The sequence below is a fragment of the Xiphophorus maculatus genome, chromosome 23, assembly GCF_002775205.1.
Source record: "Xiphophorus maculatus strain JP 163 A chromosome 23, X_maculatus-5.0-male, whole genome shotgun sequence".
Taxonomy (NCBI): Eukaryota; Metazoa; Chordata; class Actinopteri; order Cyprinodontiformes; family Poeciliidae; genus Xiphophorus; species Xiphophorus maculatus.
In genome coordinates this window covers 17,283,182-17,301,358 of record NC_036465.1, presented here as the reverse complement: position 1 = coordinate 17,301,358, position 18,177 = coordinate 17,283,182, and the positions used below count along the sequence as shown (strand labels likewise).

Here is an 18,177-nt window from a genome sequence, read left to right as displayed (position 1 = left end):
TTAGACCCCAGTTAGGTGGGTGCGTGTTACCTTTTCCTTTCAGTCATCTCTAAGAGCAACGTCGGATTTTGACGCACCGAGGCAAGGCTGTTCTCATTAGTCTCAGTATCCGTGAGGAGCTGGCCCAGATAAACCTGCTCAGCAAGTCTTTCCCTGAAGAGTTGCAGTTAGTGTGCTAGATATGCAAAAGCAAGCCAGCAAAGAACAGAACGAGCTCAGTGGTGGGAGGTTTTAAAGTCTGGAATGCTGTTCAGAGAGCTGCAGTTCAATTAAAGCCTCCACAAACCACCAAACTGTGAGTGTGAAGATGAGATTGAGAGTTTGGGTGTGAGGGAGTTGATGTTTGTAATCACTGAGTTTAGTTGAGAGTTACTGTGGATCCAAGAACATTACACACTTGAGAGCTTGGTATTTATTCTATACTCCAGTGGTTCCCCAAGTGTGGGGCGCACCCCCTGGGAGGCAGGGGGGGCAGTGCCATTGTAGAGGGGGCTCGGGAAGCAGTATGGATGAATGAAAAAAAAAAAAGTTTCACAAATGTGTTTCACTGTAAAGATGGTTTCTAGTCTGTTTTGTTGCAACCTGAAGTGTGAAATAAACTTCAGTGGAGTTTGAAAACAAAATATGTTCATATGTTTATGTCTGGTTGAACGATGTGTGTGCCCAGTTGATTTTTCTTTTCTTTTTTGGGGGGAATTTTATTGTAATCCATAGGGGGGAGCAGAAAAATATTTGGGAACCACTGGGGGGGTCCAGAAGAAAATCGTTGGGAGCCACTGCTATACTAGAACACGATAAGCACAACACAGATAAAAAGTTTGCTTCCATCATGTAACGGTTGCAAAACCAAGAATCGGCTTATCCTCAATGGTCAACCAATATTTTTATCTATATAAACTGTTAAAATTTGATTACTTGAAGTCATCATGAAGCTTTATGTCATTAATTCTGGGCTTTTAATTAATTATTTGTACTATGATGGTGGTAGGAGTTCACCCTATTGATGGTTTGATCCCTGCTCCACCAGTCTGTTGTCGTGTCCTTGGGCAAGATACTTCACCCGCTTTGCCTGTTGGTGGTGGTCAGAGCTTCAGTCAGACTGCCCCAGGGCAGCTGAGCTACTGTCTAATAGCTTACCACCATCAGCATATGAATGTGTGAATAAATGAGTGAATGACTAAAAATGTTCTTAGGTTTTAAAACCTTACTTGGTCTCCTCCATACATACTTCTTGCCACTGAGGACAAATGGGTCAATATTTGTTCCGACTGTAATATCCAGTTGATATTTGACTTGTTCATGTGGGCATCTGCAAATTTCAGTCAAGCCTAAAGATGCAAATTTTGTCATTTTAGCTTCTTTTTTTTGCAAAAAAACCCCCCAAAAAATTATTGTTATTTTTTTTTTTTTACTTTTTTCTTGTCCAACTTCATTGTCCATCCCATTTTAAAACTGTGGAAAGTTAAAGCAAACTTGAGCCTCAGTGGATGCAAAGGTGTTTCTTAATATAACAAATGTCCTTTCATCTCAGCGTGACAGGCTAGATCAAGTGACAGTTTAGCCTGGACCAGCCAGGCTGGTCAGGAACCCAAGATGTTCTTACTGGGGGAACAGTGATAATGTAGTATCATTTTCTGATTTATTGTATTACTTTAAGTTTTCAAATTGTCTGACCTATTTCTTGTTTTTATTTGTTACACACTTTTACCAGACAGAGTAAATTGCACATAAAGATTAACTTACCTTGGTCCAGAGACTTGGCAGGAGCCCAGCTTTTAAAGTAGTCATCCTAAATGAAAACACAAGAAACTAGGCTATAAAAATATCTTCAAGAATAAAGAATGTTACAGCCCCAATAGAAACAAGCATAAAACATAAGTGATTTAGATTTTCTTTGAGAACAGAGATAACTTCAGTTTCATTTGTATCATTGCATTAGTGCACATATAAAGACTACAAATCAAAATCGACTAAGTGAAAAAGAATCAGTAACTAACTTTTTTTAATTAAGTGAAAATGAAAACAGATTTTAAGTGTCATATGTGATACTGTTTGAGGAATTAGTTTAAGACAACCTGCTGGTGAAACAGGTGTATACTTTAACATCTTGCAGTCTAAAAAGATTACAAAGCTTTTTAAATAGCTTTGAAATGTTATTAAAAATACCCCTTTAAAGTGTAAAGTTTTTAGACTTGGTTTTAAAAGCCTCTTTTTTATGGTCTCCAGTGACTTAAGTTTAATAAGGTCAACCTTTCTAATAAAAAAGTTCACAAAGTGATTTTTAAAAAAAAAAAAAAAGGAGGGTGAGTGCACAGACACACTCCTAGACTTGAAGTGGTGTCTGAAGTTCAAGTATTTCCCAGAGCGAACCATATGTTTATCAGCGGGAAGTCAGCCAGTGTCAGTGACACGACGTGATGGAGGCAGAGGAGCCTGCTGGGCCTCAAAGTGGGATCTCTATCTCCTTCATTATTGAATAAGAGAGATGGCGGTGGAGGGTGAGTAGGGGGTTGGTGTGATGAAATGGATGGCTGAATCCAAAAGTCCAAAGACTGAAATAATAAATCCTGATAAAAGCTGAAATAGAGCAAATGCTTACTTTATAAACGACAACTCTAAACACTCAACAAAAGGTTTCAGACAGAAAATTTAAAATGCAGTGAGATCCATAGCTGGGTCTGAACCAATATTTCTTGCTGTAAAAGTATGCAGAACAAGTCAAGATCCTAATAAGAATATTTAGACGCTTCTATATGTAATTTATTAATGCAAAATATTTTAATTGCAACCAACATCACTGAAAACTGCTTCTACATAATCATCGAAAAGAAAGAGTTCACCTAGGATATTATGGCTACACAGTCTGGGTCAGTTATGGCATGCACGCTAAGAGGATTAGCCAAATTTGCTAAAGTCCTCAGCTAATTCCCAACAGTCTAAACAGTTTGGCTGAACTTCAGTTGCCCTTTACCACCTACAGAGAGCTGTAGGTGAAGTGACCTTGTAAACGTTTTCCAAGGCTTTGAACTTTGTCACATGTTATCATCTTACAATTTAAAAACTCTGTGTGTTGGTGGAATTAAATGCTTAGCTTAATATTCTGCTGGCAATTCTGCTGGATTGGATTTCATTAGGGGGTCTGAATGCAAATGCATATAACATTTTCTGATTTTTATTTGTAAAAAAAAAAAAAAGAAGAAGAAGAAAAAAAAGTACCTTTCTCTTTTCTTTTCATTTTGTGTAACTTTTTGCTCTTCTTCACATTAAATCTCAAAACAAAATGTTGAGTTGAGAAACTGCTTGCTAATACTTTAAAATGTGGAAAGAATTAAATCTATAAAACCAGTGAAGCAAGAGTTTAATATGCTTAGCTACTTCATAGCAGGCATTAAATTTGATTTCAAGATATCAACTGTGTCTTGTATTTTAATCACTAACTTTTCTCCAGCTCTTTGACTTTAGGCAAGTGTCAGACAAACCCTGCAATGTCTCAAATTACTAAGTAAAACAAAAACAGCATTAAATTAAACAAACAAAGACAATACTCACCTCTGCTTCCTTTAAATAATTGAAGAAGGCAGAATAGAATAGAAGGGAAAGAGAAAAGAAAGAAAGGTTAGTAATTATGGCTCAGTACGGTATGCATCGGATCTATTACAAGCCTGTGTTATTCATTCTGAATACCGAGCTTACCCCCAAAGATCCATTTAATGCGAATTTGATTCAGAAGGTGGTAAAATACCAGAAGACTCACACATTCACCCTCCTTACACTGCCAGCCTTATGAGGCAGCCTTATTTGATGTGGCATGTAATTTAAGACACAATCGGGGCAAATTGTGCGGGTAGAGCAGCGGCACAGCATAACATGAAAAAGGAGGAAAAAGAGGAAGGAGACGAATCAAACTGGTTTAAGAATTAAGGCAGGAGTTTAAATGACATGCAATTGCGTTTTCTTTTTGATGCAAGATAAAAAGATAAACATTTACTCATCTTCATATCTACGCATGCAACTATCCATCCCACATAAACGTATATAGAAATATATATTTTTGCTTAAATGATAGCAAAATAAGGAAGCAAAACAAAAAATCTTGACCTACCAAAGTCACAACTTAATGCCTTTAGTGTCTTCTAGCAATGGAACTGAGCTGCATGCTGATATAATGAACATGCACTTTGAATTGGACTGAATGTCAGCATCTACACATGTGCAATTTTTTCTTCCACTGCTGGGAAAGCAAAACACTCTAGAAGAACTTAAACTATGCTGTTGCATCAAGGAAAACTTCTGAATAATGTCATAATGCACTGATCCGATGAGGTCAGACATGACTGTTGACAGTAGGGTTACGCTACCGTGAGCACACAGGTATAACTTTTAAATTCCAGATACAGCTCAACATACCTTACCTGTCTTCAAAAGTCAGGCGTGCCTGACATTAAACTTTGATTTTATGCCCTGCACCAGAGCTGGCCCAAGGCAACGAGAAATTCAAGTGCATCTCAGTAAATTGTTCCATTGACACTGGTTTGTCAGATTAAAAGTATCTTTCAAACATAACCTTCAAGTATTAAACATGCTTTTCATTAAATCCACAATGCTGTACAACTTTCTTTTCTTTTAGTAGTCTCATGTAATACTCTAATCTTAAATGTCATGTTTTCATTGTTAGAAAACTATCAGTTAAGTAAAGGCTTGAAAACATCATTTGTGGAATTAATGTCTATAATGTATTTCACTTAATGAATTGAGTTACTGAAATAAATAATATTCTAACTTATTGAGATGCCATTAGGTCAGCAGCGTATTGTTACATTTGATTCAAAGGCAAATTGAATGGAGTTAAGAATTAATTAAAAATATTAATTTTCAATTTATTTTGGTGATTAAAAAATAAAAATAAAAAATGTATATAATTACTGTTATGTAATTTGTTATTTCACCTAAATCTATACAGTCTTTAGTTTTAATGTAGAGTTGCTAGGTTAACCATGACTGCTGCTTGTGTCATGGTCACCTTTTATGCACCATCTAACTGTAAACTAATCAATAAATAAACAACTGCCCCCTTTTTCCCAACTCTACACTGAAATATTCAGACATGATGGTCAGACCAAATGAATGAGTGGAAATAATAAGTGAAAAATAACCTTATTTCTACTAGATTATTGTCTTATCTAGTGAGCAAGTGTGTTTGTTGTCCTTCTGATGCCATTAAATCTCACTTTATATGAATGTTGTGATGTAGCTTACCATATAAAACCTAAATCTGACCAGCAAAAAGCCTTTAATTTGTTTGTATTGAATTAAATGACACTGTTAGATTCAATACTTAAATTTTTGCCCATAAGACCTGCCAGTATCATTAAATATGGCGCTGTGTTTGCCCAATAGAGCAATGTCAGATTTCTGTGTGCTTGTGTGGAGCTGTAAAGGTTACATATGGTTCCTCATACATTAATGATGTGCTTAAATGTGTGCCAAGGGTAAATTTGAGTTGGCATGGCTGTGGAATAGCAAACCAAAGTGTAGACATCTAGTCAGGAAATGGAGTGGCTCAGCTTGCCATTTAAAATGGCACTGAACTGAAAGTGAAAAAAATGTAGTCAGGGCAAAGAAGAGTGTAAAGCATATGTTTCACAAAATCCTATAACCTCTTAAAACTTCCTAAAAGTGTGCAAGAAAACACACATTTTTCCTTATTGTATTATTGTGAAAAATTTACAAATCTTGTGTTTCTTCAGCTTTGACATTTGTTAGTAAAACTGAGAACTTCCATATGAATAGGCACATTTGACCTTCCAGTTACTGATTTTTTTTACTTGTTAGGAGCATGATCTTCCCTTTGTTTTCCACATTTGACTGTAAAAATATAAGTTTGAAATTATGTCATATGTGGTTTTGATTGTTGGCAATAAGAAATAGTTTAGGATTAGTGCATTTTGAATAATTTGTCCTTCATATGGTTGCAGTTATTTTTAAAAAAAATATGTTTAAAATATTGTAAAATTATTGGTTATTAGATTATTTTTATATTTGACTAATAGAAATGAACTTAAAACAAAAGTGTCCAACTCTGGATTGCAAAAACCAGGATCTGTGCTCTTACAAAATGTGTTGTAAAAGGACAAAATGTGTGAAAGAGTGGGTTTGTTTGGTAAAAGCATGTTTCCCTGAAGGGCCCCTAAGGCTAGTGTGCAGTACTTCAAATTCCTCTGGGTCTTGTGGACTAAGGGAAATGTTTAACTGTCTATTTACCTCAATTTCTATTCTGTTACTGTACAACAGTGTTATACATACTGCTACTCATTCTCAGGGTATTTTTTATGCAAATAAAATTTAATAGAGTAAGTTAGATACTAATATACTTTCCTATTAAAATTGTCTTTGTTTTTGCTCATCTGTACATTTCTTTTATTCACAGCCTGGTGATTTTCAGAACACAGGTAGAAAACTCTGCCTCAATGACACATCTGACTCATATTCAATAGAACGAACACTTATGGTGTCTTGTTCATTCTTCAACCATCTAGACAGTCTGTAATTTGTGGTACCAGTTGCTATATTAATTCTGACCTGAAGCTATTACGATGTTGCATTCACCTGCAGCGTCTAACCAAAGACCTTGTACTGTATACAAGCTACTGTTATTTGGGCATCACAGGGTTGCTGGTGATCAAATTACTATTCAGCTGAAGTAACAGGAATGACCTTTCCTCACAAAAGTCTCCCATTAATATTTGAATGTGCACATCTCTGAAGCATTAATACCCTGCTTAGCTCACTGCAACACTGTCCCAATGTCATTCAAACCTTTAAAAGAGATTACAAGGAGATAAAACTGTGCCTTTATTATTATATAATCTTTGATAAAAGTGGAGCTGCTACCTTCAGCAGCAAGTGTCAAACTGATCAAAGCGTATTGGTTCAAAGCTAGGAAAGCTCTGCTGGAGCAAAATACGTGAATGACTTGACAGATTATTTTAAGCATTTAATTAAAAATCATTTAAAATAAATTGAATCTGTCAGTGTAAATGGGATTCCTTATTTATAAAACTGCACACAAGTTTATTCCACAATGCCTTGCTTTAATTGGTGTCCAATGCAAGTATGCTATTCAACAGTTCTGAGTTGGTAAGGAAGCATTTTTATCAGGTTTTGCTCTTTAGCAACTATATGATTTAGATTAAACTAGGTTGCAATGTTCAATCAATGAAAGGAAAAGAAGGAAAAAGCAGATAATAAGGAAATGGAAGTACTACATGATAAACCCAATTTCTGTTGTTAGACTTGCTGTTTAAGTTTTACTATATTGTGGCATTTTTGCATGGTTTGCGATATTAACAGATTTTTCCTGTGTTGTGGTTGTGAACAAGAAACTCTGAATCAACAGTTTGAATCCAAGAAACCCTGGAGGCTTTAGTTCACTTCTATGTTTACGGTATATATGAATAAATTTCCAGCTAAAGCATGGATTTCACTAAACTCCTGGCGATGTTCTATGACAGGAGTCTTTAAAACCAGGCCTCGGATTCAGGTGTCCTGCAACCTTCTGGTGTGTCTCTGCTTCATCACTTGAATCAAATACTAAACTGACTACCAGGATTCTGGAGGACTCAACTGCATACTGAGGATGGTATAATTCAGTTCATGTTCTGAGATCTGGCCATTGTCATGCTCGCTCATTCATTAAACATCATCTGGAAGAAGATACGAGCCTCTCATATCAGCCCAATTGTGTTCAGACAAAGTAATAAAGAAGCAAAGAAGAACTGATTTCTCAAATAAGTGAACAACAACAATAAGTCAGTAAGGAAGTGAGTCCACACCAGAAAAACATTCATAATCCAATTCATTACTTCTGGCTCAAACTATTTATTGCACTACATTAAAAGCATACCAGACTCGATTAAATCAGGCATGAATATTTCTGTGGAGCATGGGAGAGGTAAGTGGTACATATTAAATAGAAGTGTGTAAACAGGAAAAGAATATATTGAATGTGCTCTGAATTACATAAACCTATTAATTTTCCCTCAAAATATATGTTTTGTGCACAGGAATCATTAACACAGCATAAAGTAGTAACTGTATGTTATCTCCATTCTAATCTCTATTAAACTGATCTTTCTTTGCCAATATTATTGCACTCTTTGATTTTGTTTACAACAAATCATCTGCTACAATGCCCTCTGGTTTTACTATGAAATGATTTCATGACTTCTTGTCACTGCATTATAAACTTTGAGGCTTACAGATTTTAAAGGAGGTAACTGCAGAAAAGGAGGGTGGGTCAGTGTAAACTGACTGTTAAAGCTGCACTGATATACCATTGATTTTCAAAACATAGTGCAGAGTAAAACATATTTCATTTCTATAAAAACCATGTGCATGTGGTCATCAAGCATTCTGGGTCAGTCCTTTTTCCTGTTTTAATTTGATAGTTATAAAATTTACTATGATAAAAGACCCTTAAGGAAGTTTGTGACAGGAAAATGGAGAGAAGGAACATCGATCCATGGGGGAACTAAAGCGGAACTGGCTTCAATCCAAACAGCTTCTCTCAGCAAAATATAGCATTCATTGGATGTGTGGGTGCATGTGTGTGTGCGTGCAGGGCTGAATGCGTGTCGGGGTGTGCGTGCTCACAAGTGGGTAATTGTGAGCCTGTGCAAATACTGACATTAACATTACAAAAGGCATATCCAAGCCTGCAGTGCTGACCGTAGATGTCATAATAAGGGGATGAGGATGCAAATCTGGCCTCTCTGAGGAAACTAAACAGCATTAAAATTTTACTGTGTACTTTATACATTTTATTCATGACTCTGGAAGATCGCCGAGTTCCTTTCCTTCCTTATCTCCCCCCCATAGTCTCTTAAACTACCCCTCTCCATCTATGTCTTCTCTTTCTCTCCTCTCGAACAATCTTTATGCCTTTCCTTAGGCTACATCGTCTGATCTGATCAGCAGCTGCTGAAGCTGATATATGAGCTTTGTGAGCGGGACATACAGTGGAGGAGAGAGTGGCTTCCAGAAATACACTGCATCAGATTACTGTACTGTTGGGCATCAGAAGAAGTGAAGCATGCTAAACAGAAATGTGTGAATGCTTCCTTCACCCATTTCGCTGTCATGGTTTGGCTTTGATATTGATGTTTGGTTTGGAGGTTTAAACTTCTCCCTGTTGGTTTTATTGTGTTTTATTTGCAGGCAACTGTTTGGACAGCTCAGTGGCAGCACAAGTGGCTTACACATAATTCTTAAGATAAATTTAAGATTTAAAATTAATTTTTGACTAATTTAATTTTAACTAGTCATGATTATGTTCGAGATATCTTAAATTGTAATTACTTATATGTAACCCGTCAAATTACAAATCCGGTGATGTCATTTGAAATATCTGGAAAGGAATTTTGACTCATCAAAATATAATTGAAGATATCTTGAATCATTATTCTTAGTAAAGAATGCAAGGTTCAGATATCTCAAATGACCATTCCGGATAGTCAAAATGTAGTTGGGTCTAGTTTAGTCATTTTTAGATATCTAGATAGTAATTACGGATAGTCAGACGAAACAGATTTTATGTTAAAAAGGCCCGTCATAAACATAGCGGAGTGAAACGCTCTGCGATCTGAAGGTGGGAGGCGTGTGAAGAGTCTCCTTTAAGGAACACCAAAACGAGTTGCTCTGAAATGGACCTCATGACAGGGGTAAAAGACGGGCATGTGGAGCTACAATAATGAGGAATTCAAACCAAAGCATTCCAGTTTCACATTATATTGACAGAAATTAAATGATTTAAATGTGAAAATGAAAGAATTAAAAATATACAGTTTAGAACATCATCTTTTTATGCTTAATCTTTAGTTATGCATTTGACTTAACACAACTGTCTATATTTTGAGGCAAAAGTATTTTACATTTTATTTATGTCTACACAGAAGAAGTTACAGGCAAAAAGTTGATTCAATTGTAATTTATTTTCTAGGTTTTCATATTTTGTATTTCACAGATGAAAAGGATGTAAAATAGGATGACTAAGGACTTTCAAAAAAAGAAAAAAAACAAAGCAAATCCGGAAAAGGAGTCTGTTAATACTGTTATTTGTTCTGTAAGTTATGTAAGGATCTGGCAAATCAATGACAACAAGAACAGTCACAGTCAAGCAAGCCTTGCTAAACAGAAACTAACAAATAATTTTCTTTCTGCTTACTTCCCTACTCTTCTCCCAATGGCTCCATTTTTAAAACCCCTTTCATTCATCATTTTCTCCCCCTTCTCTCCACCGAACACGTCTCCCAGCAGTTCCAGAAACCCAAAATGTGGCTCAAAGCCAACATCATAAAATGTGCTTCCTCTTCAATCTGTCTTTTTTTTTTCAAGTTAATGAGAGGGAAAATCTTCACTGGACAGTCTGTTAATCAAAATATTGTGCCATCTTTCACATCGTTTTCTCTTTCCGATAGGCTATCCAAATGGTTTTCTTTCATTTATTTCCTGTCCAATTTTCTGTCAGAATATTGAACACAAAATCAAGAAATTAGAAAGACGGAAAGTGTTGGAGGGAGAATAAAAAGTGTTAAGGAAAAGTACTTAGAACAGAGAAGAGAGGAAAAACTGAAGCTTTTGAAGAAACAAAAGGAGAAAATTAAAAGCCTCCCATGAAATTCTGAGAAACAAAAATCTATTTGAGTACTTTGGAAATCAACAGCTTTCAGCTGCTAATAACAGAACAAACCGAGTGACAAAGAGACTGAGCAGAAATGACAGGAGCAATTAGTGAGGAGAGAAAAAGAGTCCAGATAGTAAAATGACAGTTGTATTTCTATTCAAATGTCAAGTGATTTTGTTGTTTCAGAAATTGTGCAAGACATGAAATAGAAATGATTGGGAAAATGAATAATCAACAGTGTTGTACATGAGTTTAGAGTTGTACAAGCCGGTTTATGAGAGACACATAGAAAGGGGGACTTTAATCTGCCCCTTTCTTTTTAAGTGCTTAAACAAAATTATACCTTTTCGGCTTTGCATTTGGAAAAAAATATGCTCTAAAACCTGTCATACTGAGTTGCAAACGCTTTTTTTAGCATCCTCAAAAGGTAAAAGTACTTTGAGATGCATCAAGGGTTCTGTTTAAGGGCAGACATAAATGTCTGCCATTAGAGAAAAGTGACATGTAGTAGTAGTCCTTACGTTTGTTAGATCCTTCTCACTGTGAACTTGTTGACATTTCATAGCAAATGAAAAACAAGTACATTTAATTACGTCACAACTGTCGGTGACCTCGTTCCATTGACCGGTGCATGCTGGCTCATTGTCTTGGCTTACTGGGACAACTTAATCGTCCATGTGACAAGCACTTTGATTGGGTAACAAGGGCACATTTAGCCCTCGCATTTAATCAAATCTGTGCAGCAACTTGCTGACAGAGAGGTAAAATTTAGCATAGAAATGTCACATAATTTTTTTTATTTATTTATTTTTTGTTATTATTTCTAGTTAGACTTTCAAATGTATAGAAGTTAACTTTTGCTTCCTGTTGGGCTGACCCAATTTCTATAATATGCTATTTGTAGTATCTTGCAAACCTCTGAAGACCTCAGAGGTTATCAGTGTATTTCTCAGAGAACTAACAGCGTCTTTAAGACCAAAAAGCACAAACAAGTTAGGGATAAGGTTATAGAGAATTTGTATTGCAGGATTAGGTTGAAAAAAAATATACCAAACTTTGGACATCAACTTTCAACATCAACTCAGTCCATCATGGAAAACGGACGATCCACCTCCAAACGTGATGCTGGGACCAGAGAAAACTGATCAGTTTAGCAGGAAATAGGCTCAACGTAACTCTGGAGGAGCTGCAGTTTATGTAGGATATACTGTCAGCATGACAGCTAAAAAAAAAAAATACCGTATTCAGAGTGCCATAGGCCATAAATGAAGGTGGGGAAAAAAAGAGTTTTGGCCTACATGCAAAATGCTATAAGTGGAGGAAGACAAACACTGCATATGATCCTGAAAAAAAAAAACATCATATGGTGATAATGATGCAGTAACACATAGTGCTGGCAGCATCATACTGTGGGGATATTTTTTCTCCAGCAGGAACAAGAAAGATGGTCAAAGTTGAAGGAATATAAATATGGCAACACTTAAAGAAAAGCTGCTAGAGCCTTCAAAAGACTGCAGCAGAGGCCACATCTTCCACTTGGACAACAACCCTGAACGTACAGCCAGAATGACAACTGCATGGATCGGATCAAGACATATTTCCTTGTTAGAATGGTCATGTCAGGGGTGTTATGTGGCTCAGTATAAAGCAGACACTCCATGCTGAAACTATAGTCCTCGAAGCAGCTGTCCTAAGTCGATTTCCATGCCTAGACCAATTACTGCATGTCTTCCTGATCTCTCTTTGCCCTAATGCCTGCTCAACTACTAATGAATAAAGGCCACTGGTGCCAAAAAAAGACCTTAAAAAAGAGCAGCTCTGTCTCTAGATGTAAAAATCCAGCTTAGAAAAAAATTCCAGCTGTAATTGCTGATGAAAGAAAATCTGTAATGTATTTTCTCAAAGGAAGTTGAATAAAATACTTTGATTAAATCAAATCATTTTAAGGTTTTTACTTGGATGAAATATAGAAAATAATTTATCCTTTTCCCTACATGTCACCACTATTCATTGGTCTTTCACAAAAAATACCAATAAAATATTTTAAAGTCTTTGTGACAGAATGTACAAAACGTCAAGTGGTGTAAAATATTTTTTCAAAGCACCCAATGATAGACAAACATGACAGCTATATGTTATCATGCATGTATTTCTATCCTGTTTCCATGTATGCAATGTTACATTTCAAACTTTATCACAACTTAGAGGTACGACGGATATGTCAAAGCTACTTGGTTCTACTTCGGAAAATACTGCAAGACAAAGAGTAAACAACTTGCACATTTTCTACTTGTCTTTCGATGGAAACATATTCACTTGCAGCCTCTCATCATGCTAAGTGTACACTTAATTTATCTTGCTAGTTGTAACAACATTGCTTCCTGTGTGATGAGGCAACCAAGAAAGAAAGCTACGACTTAAAAGAACTAACAAGGAAGAAATAAGGACTTAGTGACGGTAAACTAATCCAGCAGAATCCTGTCTTCATCAGTCATCTTTCACTCATGTCGCCTAATGTTCTCCATCATCATTTCAATTTTCCACACACAGTCTCCATAATTTCTTAATTTGCACTCGCCATTTTATTCTTTGGCTGTGTGAAATAGCAATGAGCAGTCAGAATCTTATCTGTGCTAAATGCTAGTCAGAAGGTTCCCAGCAACTAAACGTTCCTATGAGATGTTCTAATTGCTCACAGCAGGGCCTGTTCAAGAGCAAAGTAACAGAAGCAGTTTAAATGCTAAATAAATGTGACTCACAGTTACATCAGACTAACTGCAGACCAACAGCAGTGAGAAAGTAAAAACGGATGATTGTGAAAGCAAGAACAACTTGACTTTTTTGAGGCCAAACAGTTTGGTACACATTATATAGAGCTAAAACTGGTGGTTAAATATCTCCTACACTAAGATGACTAACAATAGAAAGTTTTAACAATCATTGTATAGCAGATTTACAGATTTATAACCTACTTATACAAAAAAAAAAAAAAAAAAACAGCTTTGGTAGGTAAAAATGTAAGAGCAAATGTGAATTTGAGTATTGCTCAATCAGTAGTATTTAGGTTTACTTTCTAACCAAAACATTTCTCTGATTATTTAAACTAAGATTGCTGCAACTGCTGGTCAATTGACTCACAAAAACAGTTTGAATATTTGCAAGTCAGAAAAAACAGTCATTGTTTGGGAATTACAGAACTACAGTGGAATCCAAGCAGATAGTCTGTCTAATTAACCGGCTAATAGCAGTCTGTTATATTTATGTGCTCTATAAAGGGCAGAACTGCCAAAAGGAAGTGGTGAACTGTCAGGCCTTTTAAAGTATTCAGAGAAGGCTCTCAGTTGTCAAAAAGGATAAATAAAAAACCCTCGAATAGTAACATTTTAAAAGCACAGCTTGTCTACTTGGGGAAAATTTTGCATCTTGGTCTAAAAACCTTTTGGTGTTTGATGCTTCAGATTGCTGGGAATGACATCAGAAAGATACAAAATCTTTGCCGAGTTTATTTCATTTTTCTCCAAGAAAAGTTAAACCATAAAAAGATATTTGTTGTGGGGTTCACTATTGCAATTTATGTCTAGCTATATTCAGTCCTTTGTGTTTAGTTTCTCATTTCCTGGGGCCTGGCTTAACAATGGTAACAAACTGTCATGAAGTATAAATCAGATTTTTACTCTTGTGTTGAATGTCTGTTGTATAATATATTTACCAACAATGACAAAAAAAACCCAAAACATGTTCACTTTTCTGAAGAATTCACCAAATACACAATTCTAAAAGTAGTATTTCAAAAGAGAAGTAGAAATCTTATGTTTTTGAAAAATAATATCTGTTAATCTGTTGCTAAGAGATGAGCGGTTTCTGATAAAATGCCACGATGTAAACATCTGATTTTTACTTTTGCAAAATTTGCCAACTGTAAATTTCTTGTGTCTAAGCAGATAAGCAGTATTTCAAAAGAACTTATGTTTCATAAATAATAACTACTTTGGTGTTGAGAGGTGAGTGTTTTGTTCTGGTAACGAGCTGCCACGAAGTATAAATCAGATTTTTACTTATGTGTTGAATGTCTGTTTAATAATACATTTACCACCGATGACAAACAAACAAAAAAACATTTTCACTTTTCTGCAAAATTCATAAAATGTACAATTCTTGTTAAGTAGTATAAGGTAAGAAGTATTTCAAAAGAGCAATGGAAATATTATGTTTTTTGAACAATAACAATATTTGTTGTTAATCTGTTGCTAAGAGATGAACACGTTTTCTGGTAACGAAGTGCCAGGAAGTACACATCTGATTTTTACATTTGCAAAATTTACCAACTGTAGTTAATTTGGGGTTTTCTGTTTTAGTTCCTGCACAGTACTCTCTCAGCTGTTCAGCGTTCCCCTCATTGAACTCACCTCTTTTCTATGTTGCCATCAAACTTTGTAGACCTTTAACTCTGGTGGTTTTAGACTAGAATAGACTTTATTGATCCCCAAGGGGAAATTGCTTATTTGTTGAAAGATACTCTATTTTAGGTAATAAATACAAAGTTTGTAAAATATATATATATACCTAAGAGTGATAAGTTCAAAATGACTAGACATAAACAAATAATTAAATAACAAGCAGTCACATGCAATAGTATATTTTTCATTTGTAGCATTTATTATACAGCATTTTTCTTGCTGGATTCTTTCATTAGGCTCTTTCCTATGTCCTGTTCTCGTCGTGCCATGATCTGTAGGTCTTTTTATTTCATCAATAAAATTTGCACTTTACAGCACTGACTTCATCTGCCTGCATTTTGGTTCAATCAAATGACATTCTTGACCAGTATATTATTTTATATTGTATGGTTGACTTTCTTCTGATAACACCATGACACTATGAAATCTTTTTTCAATTCAATGTGCCCCACTGTGAGAATCTCATTCCTAAGTAATGCACACCTACCCACTTTATAGAGAATAAACTACTCTATAATGATTAAGGTCAGGAGTTAAAGTACAATGTTAGGTGTTTGGAATAATGCACAAAAAAATATGTTAAAATGTTGGAAAGGCAATAGAGATGCAAAGCAGATTATTAAACTTCATCAACATATTACTAATTTTCCCTGATCCTGCCAAAATACCAGCCTTCACATGTGTTGAGATCTCAGTACTCAGCATTGTAAGACTACATTTTAAAGACATTTCGTTACATATTTTCTTGTTAGCCTCATCTGTTTGCCAAGAATTGTGCATCCCCCATTATTGACACAGTAAACAGATAAACATCTGACTTACTGAAATAGTGAAGGAGTCAGAACGTGACAAGGGTAAAGGGGAAAAAGGTGAGCCCACATGTCAGCTTCACACAGAGTGACAGAAAAATTGTGGCGGATGAAATCAAGGGACGCGGAAGCAAACTGACAAGGGAAAAAAAATTGCTTTGATTCCGACATCCTCGCCACGCACCTCGCTCGTGTTAGAAACAGTTTGCTGTCAGAGCTGCATTTCTTAACTACATAAGCCTTTCAGCAGCTCCCAAGCGTATTGAGATCAGCGTAGATTTAACACATTTAGAGATAACGGAACAGAGCAGTCAGTGTAATAAATACCAGATAAGACAACATGTCACTAGCTTAGCCTGATACAGGTCTGCTTCCCCGCAGCTGTTTGTTTTTTCTCTGCAGCGTTTGACCACATGTCACTTAGTGTGTGTCCTTGATTTTCTTATCAGCACAGAGGGCTTCACCCATTGTGTGTTCAGCCACAAGCGAGATGATGATAAACTCAGTCTGATGCTGCTGTCCGCTAACAGCCAGTCGTGCTTCTGTAACCTTTTCTTGGTGTGAAATACAAAGCTAAAGCCATTTCTTTAGTCCGTCTTTCAAGACCTCGCTGTGAACATTTTCACAGTTTCCCTTCTGACAGCTGTTGCCTTCACATCACTGCAGGAAGATGTGCATCTACAGAGTGGAAATTGCAAACTGTTAATAGCCCACCTGTTTTCATTGGGTTATTTGTACCACAGCTAAACCTCTAATCCTGAATAATGTATGAGGAAGAGATGCAGAAGGTGATATCTGCAGGGAGCTGCAGAACTAGGAAAGATAGAAAAGCTAGCACAAACCAGTACAGTACATCTGGCAAAAGTATTCAGACCCTTTAAACTTTTTTTTATGTTTTGCAACATTACAACCACAAACGTTAGTGTTTTGTTCGAATTGTATGTGTCAGACTGACACAATATAGCGCAAAATTGCAAGGCAAAAGGAAAAAAAAAAGTTTAAATCAGTGCTTTGTGATAAAACAATTTCACAACTTTTGACCAATTTAAAGAACACTGTTCAACACATCATTCCAACGTGGCTAGCGTATGGCACACCTGTAAACCTATCAAGACATGGCTGTCCACCCAATATCAGAAGCCAAAGAGTTCAGATTTGCACTCAACAAATTTAAATTTTAGAAAACAGCGGCAGGATTTGTGCCAATGTGTCGAGAAATACCTACACTACATAACACTCCAAACACACCATGCCGTGTGTTTTTACTCATGGATAACTTTTAATACGATGCTAACTAAATTATTGCACAGGAAAATAGAATTAGAAGAACGCAGACTACATGTGAGAAGTAGAAACGCTTTTGGAAAAAACAGTGATGAGAAAAATAAAAAAGCTTAATGAACAAAGCAAATAAAACCAGTCTAACACACAGGTGTTAAACTCCAATCCTCAAGGGCCGCTGTCCTGCAGTTTTTAGATGTGCCAAAGGTACAAAACGCAGGAATGAAATGGCTTAATTACCTCCTCCTTGTGTAGATCAGTTCTCCAGAGCCTTGCTAATGATCTAATTATTCTATTCAGGTGTGGTGCAGCAGAGGCACATCTAAAAGTTGCAGGACACCGGCCCTTGAGGACTGGAGTTTGACAGTCGGGGTTGAAGGACAGGGAATAAAAGTGTGTTTTTAAGTGAGTTTAGAAAGGGACGTATGTTTGCATGTATGTAAATCATCCCAGATCCTCAGGGCAGCAACTGAAAGCGCTCGTTCACTTTGAGTTTTGTTCAAGCCTTTGGAACGACTTACAGTCTCTGGTTAGCTGGCTTAAGAAAGTGAGATAGTTCATATGAATTAATCAGTCCCAACAAATAAAATAGAACAGCAACAACATCATACAATTTTTGGGACAAAAAAAATTATTTGAAAATGTATCTGGACTTCATTGAAGTTGGGCTAAAACCTGGGCAATACCAAACCCACTGTGAAACCTGGTGGTGGCAGCATCATGCTATGGAGATCTTCAACAAGGATAGGAAAGCTGGTCTGAGTTTATGGCAAAATGAATGGGGCTAAATACAGCGCAATGCTGAAAGAAAACTAGTTAGACGCTGCAACACACTTGAGAGTGGGGTGGAGGTTCACATGCAAGCAGGACAACGACCTTGACTACACAGGTTGAAGTTGAACCTAAGATCAAAGAAAATTCATGTGATAGAAAAGCCTGATTAAAATCC

The 18,177-nt window shown here is 36.2% G+C and overlaps 1 protein-coding gene across 1 annotated transcript in view; it reads right to left on the bottom strand.

The window, feature by feature from the left end:
- spock1 (SPARC/osteonectin, cwcv and kazal like domains proteoglycan 1) overlaps nt 1-18,177 on the bottom strand; it is a 118,746-nt gene that overhangs the window by 51,956 nt on the left and 48,613 nt on the right. Inside the window, exons 3-4 of the mRNA XM_005795283.3 lie at nt 3,550-3,558; nt 1,744-1,789 (exon numbers count right to left, since the gene is read on the bottom strand). Coding sequence (XP_005795340.1) covers nt 1,744-1,789; nt 3,550-3,558 — 55 coding nt within the window. The remainder of the gene's footprint in view (nt 1-1,743; nt 1,790-3,549; nt 3,559-18,177) is intronic.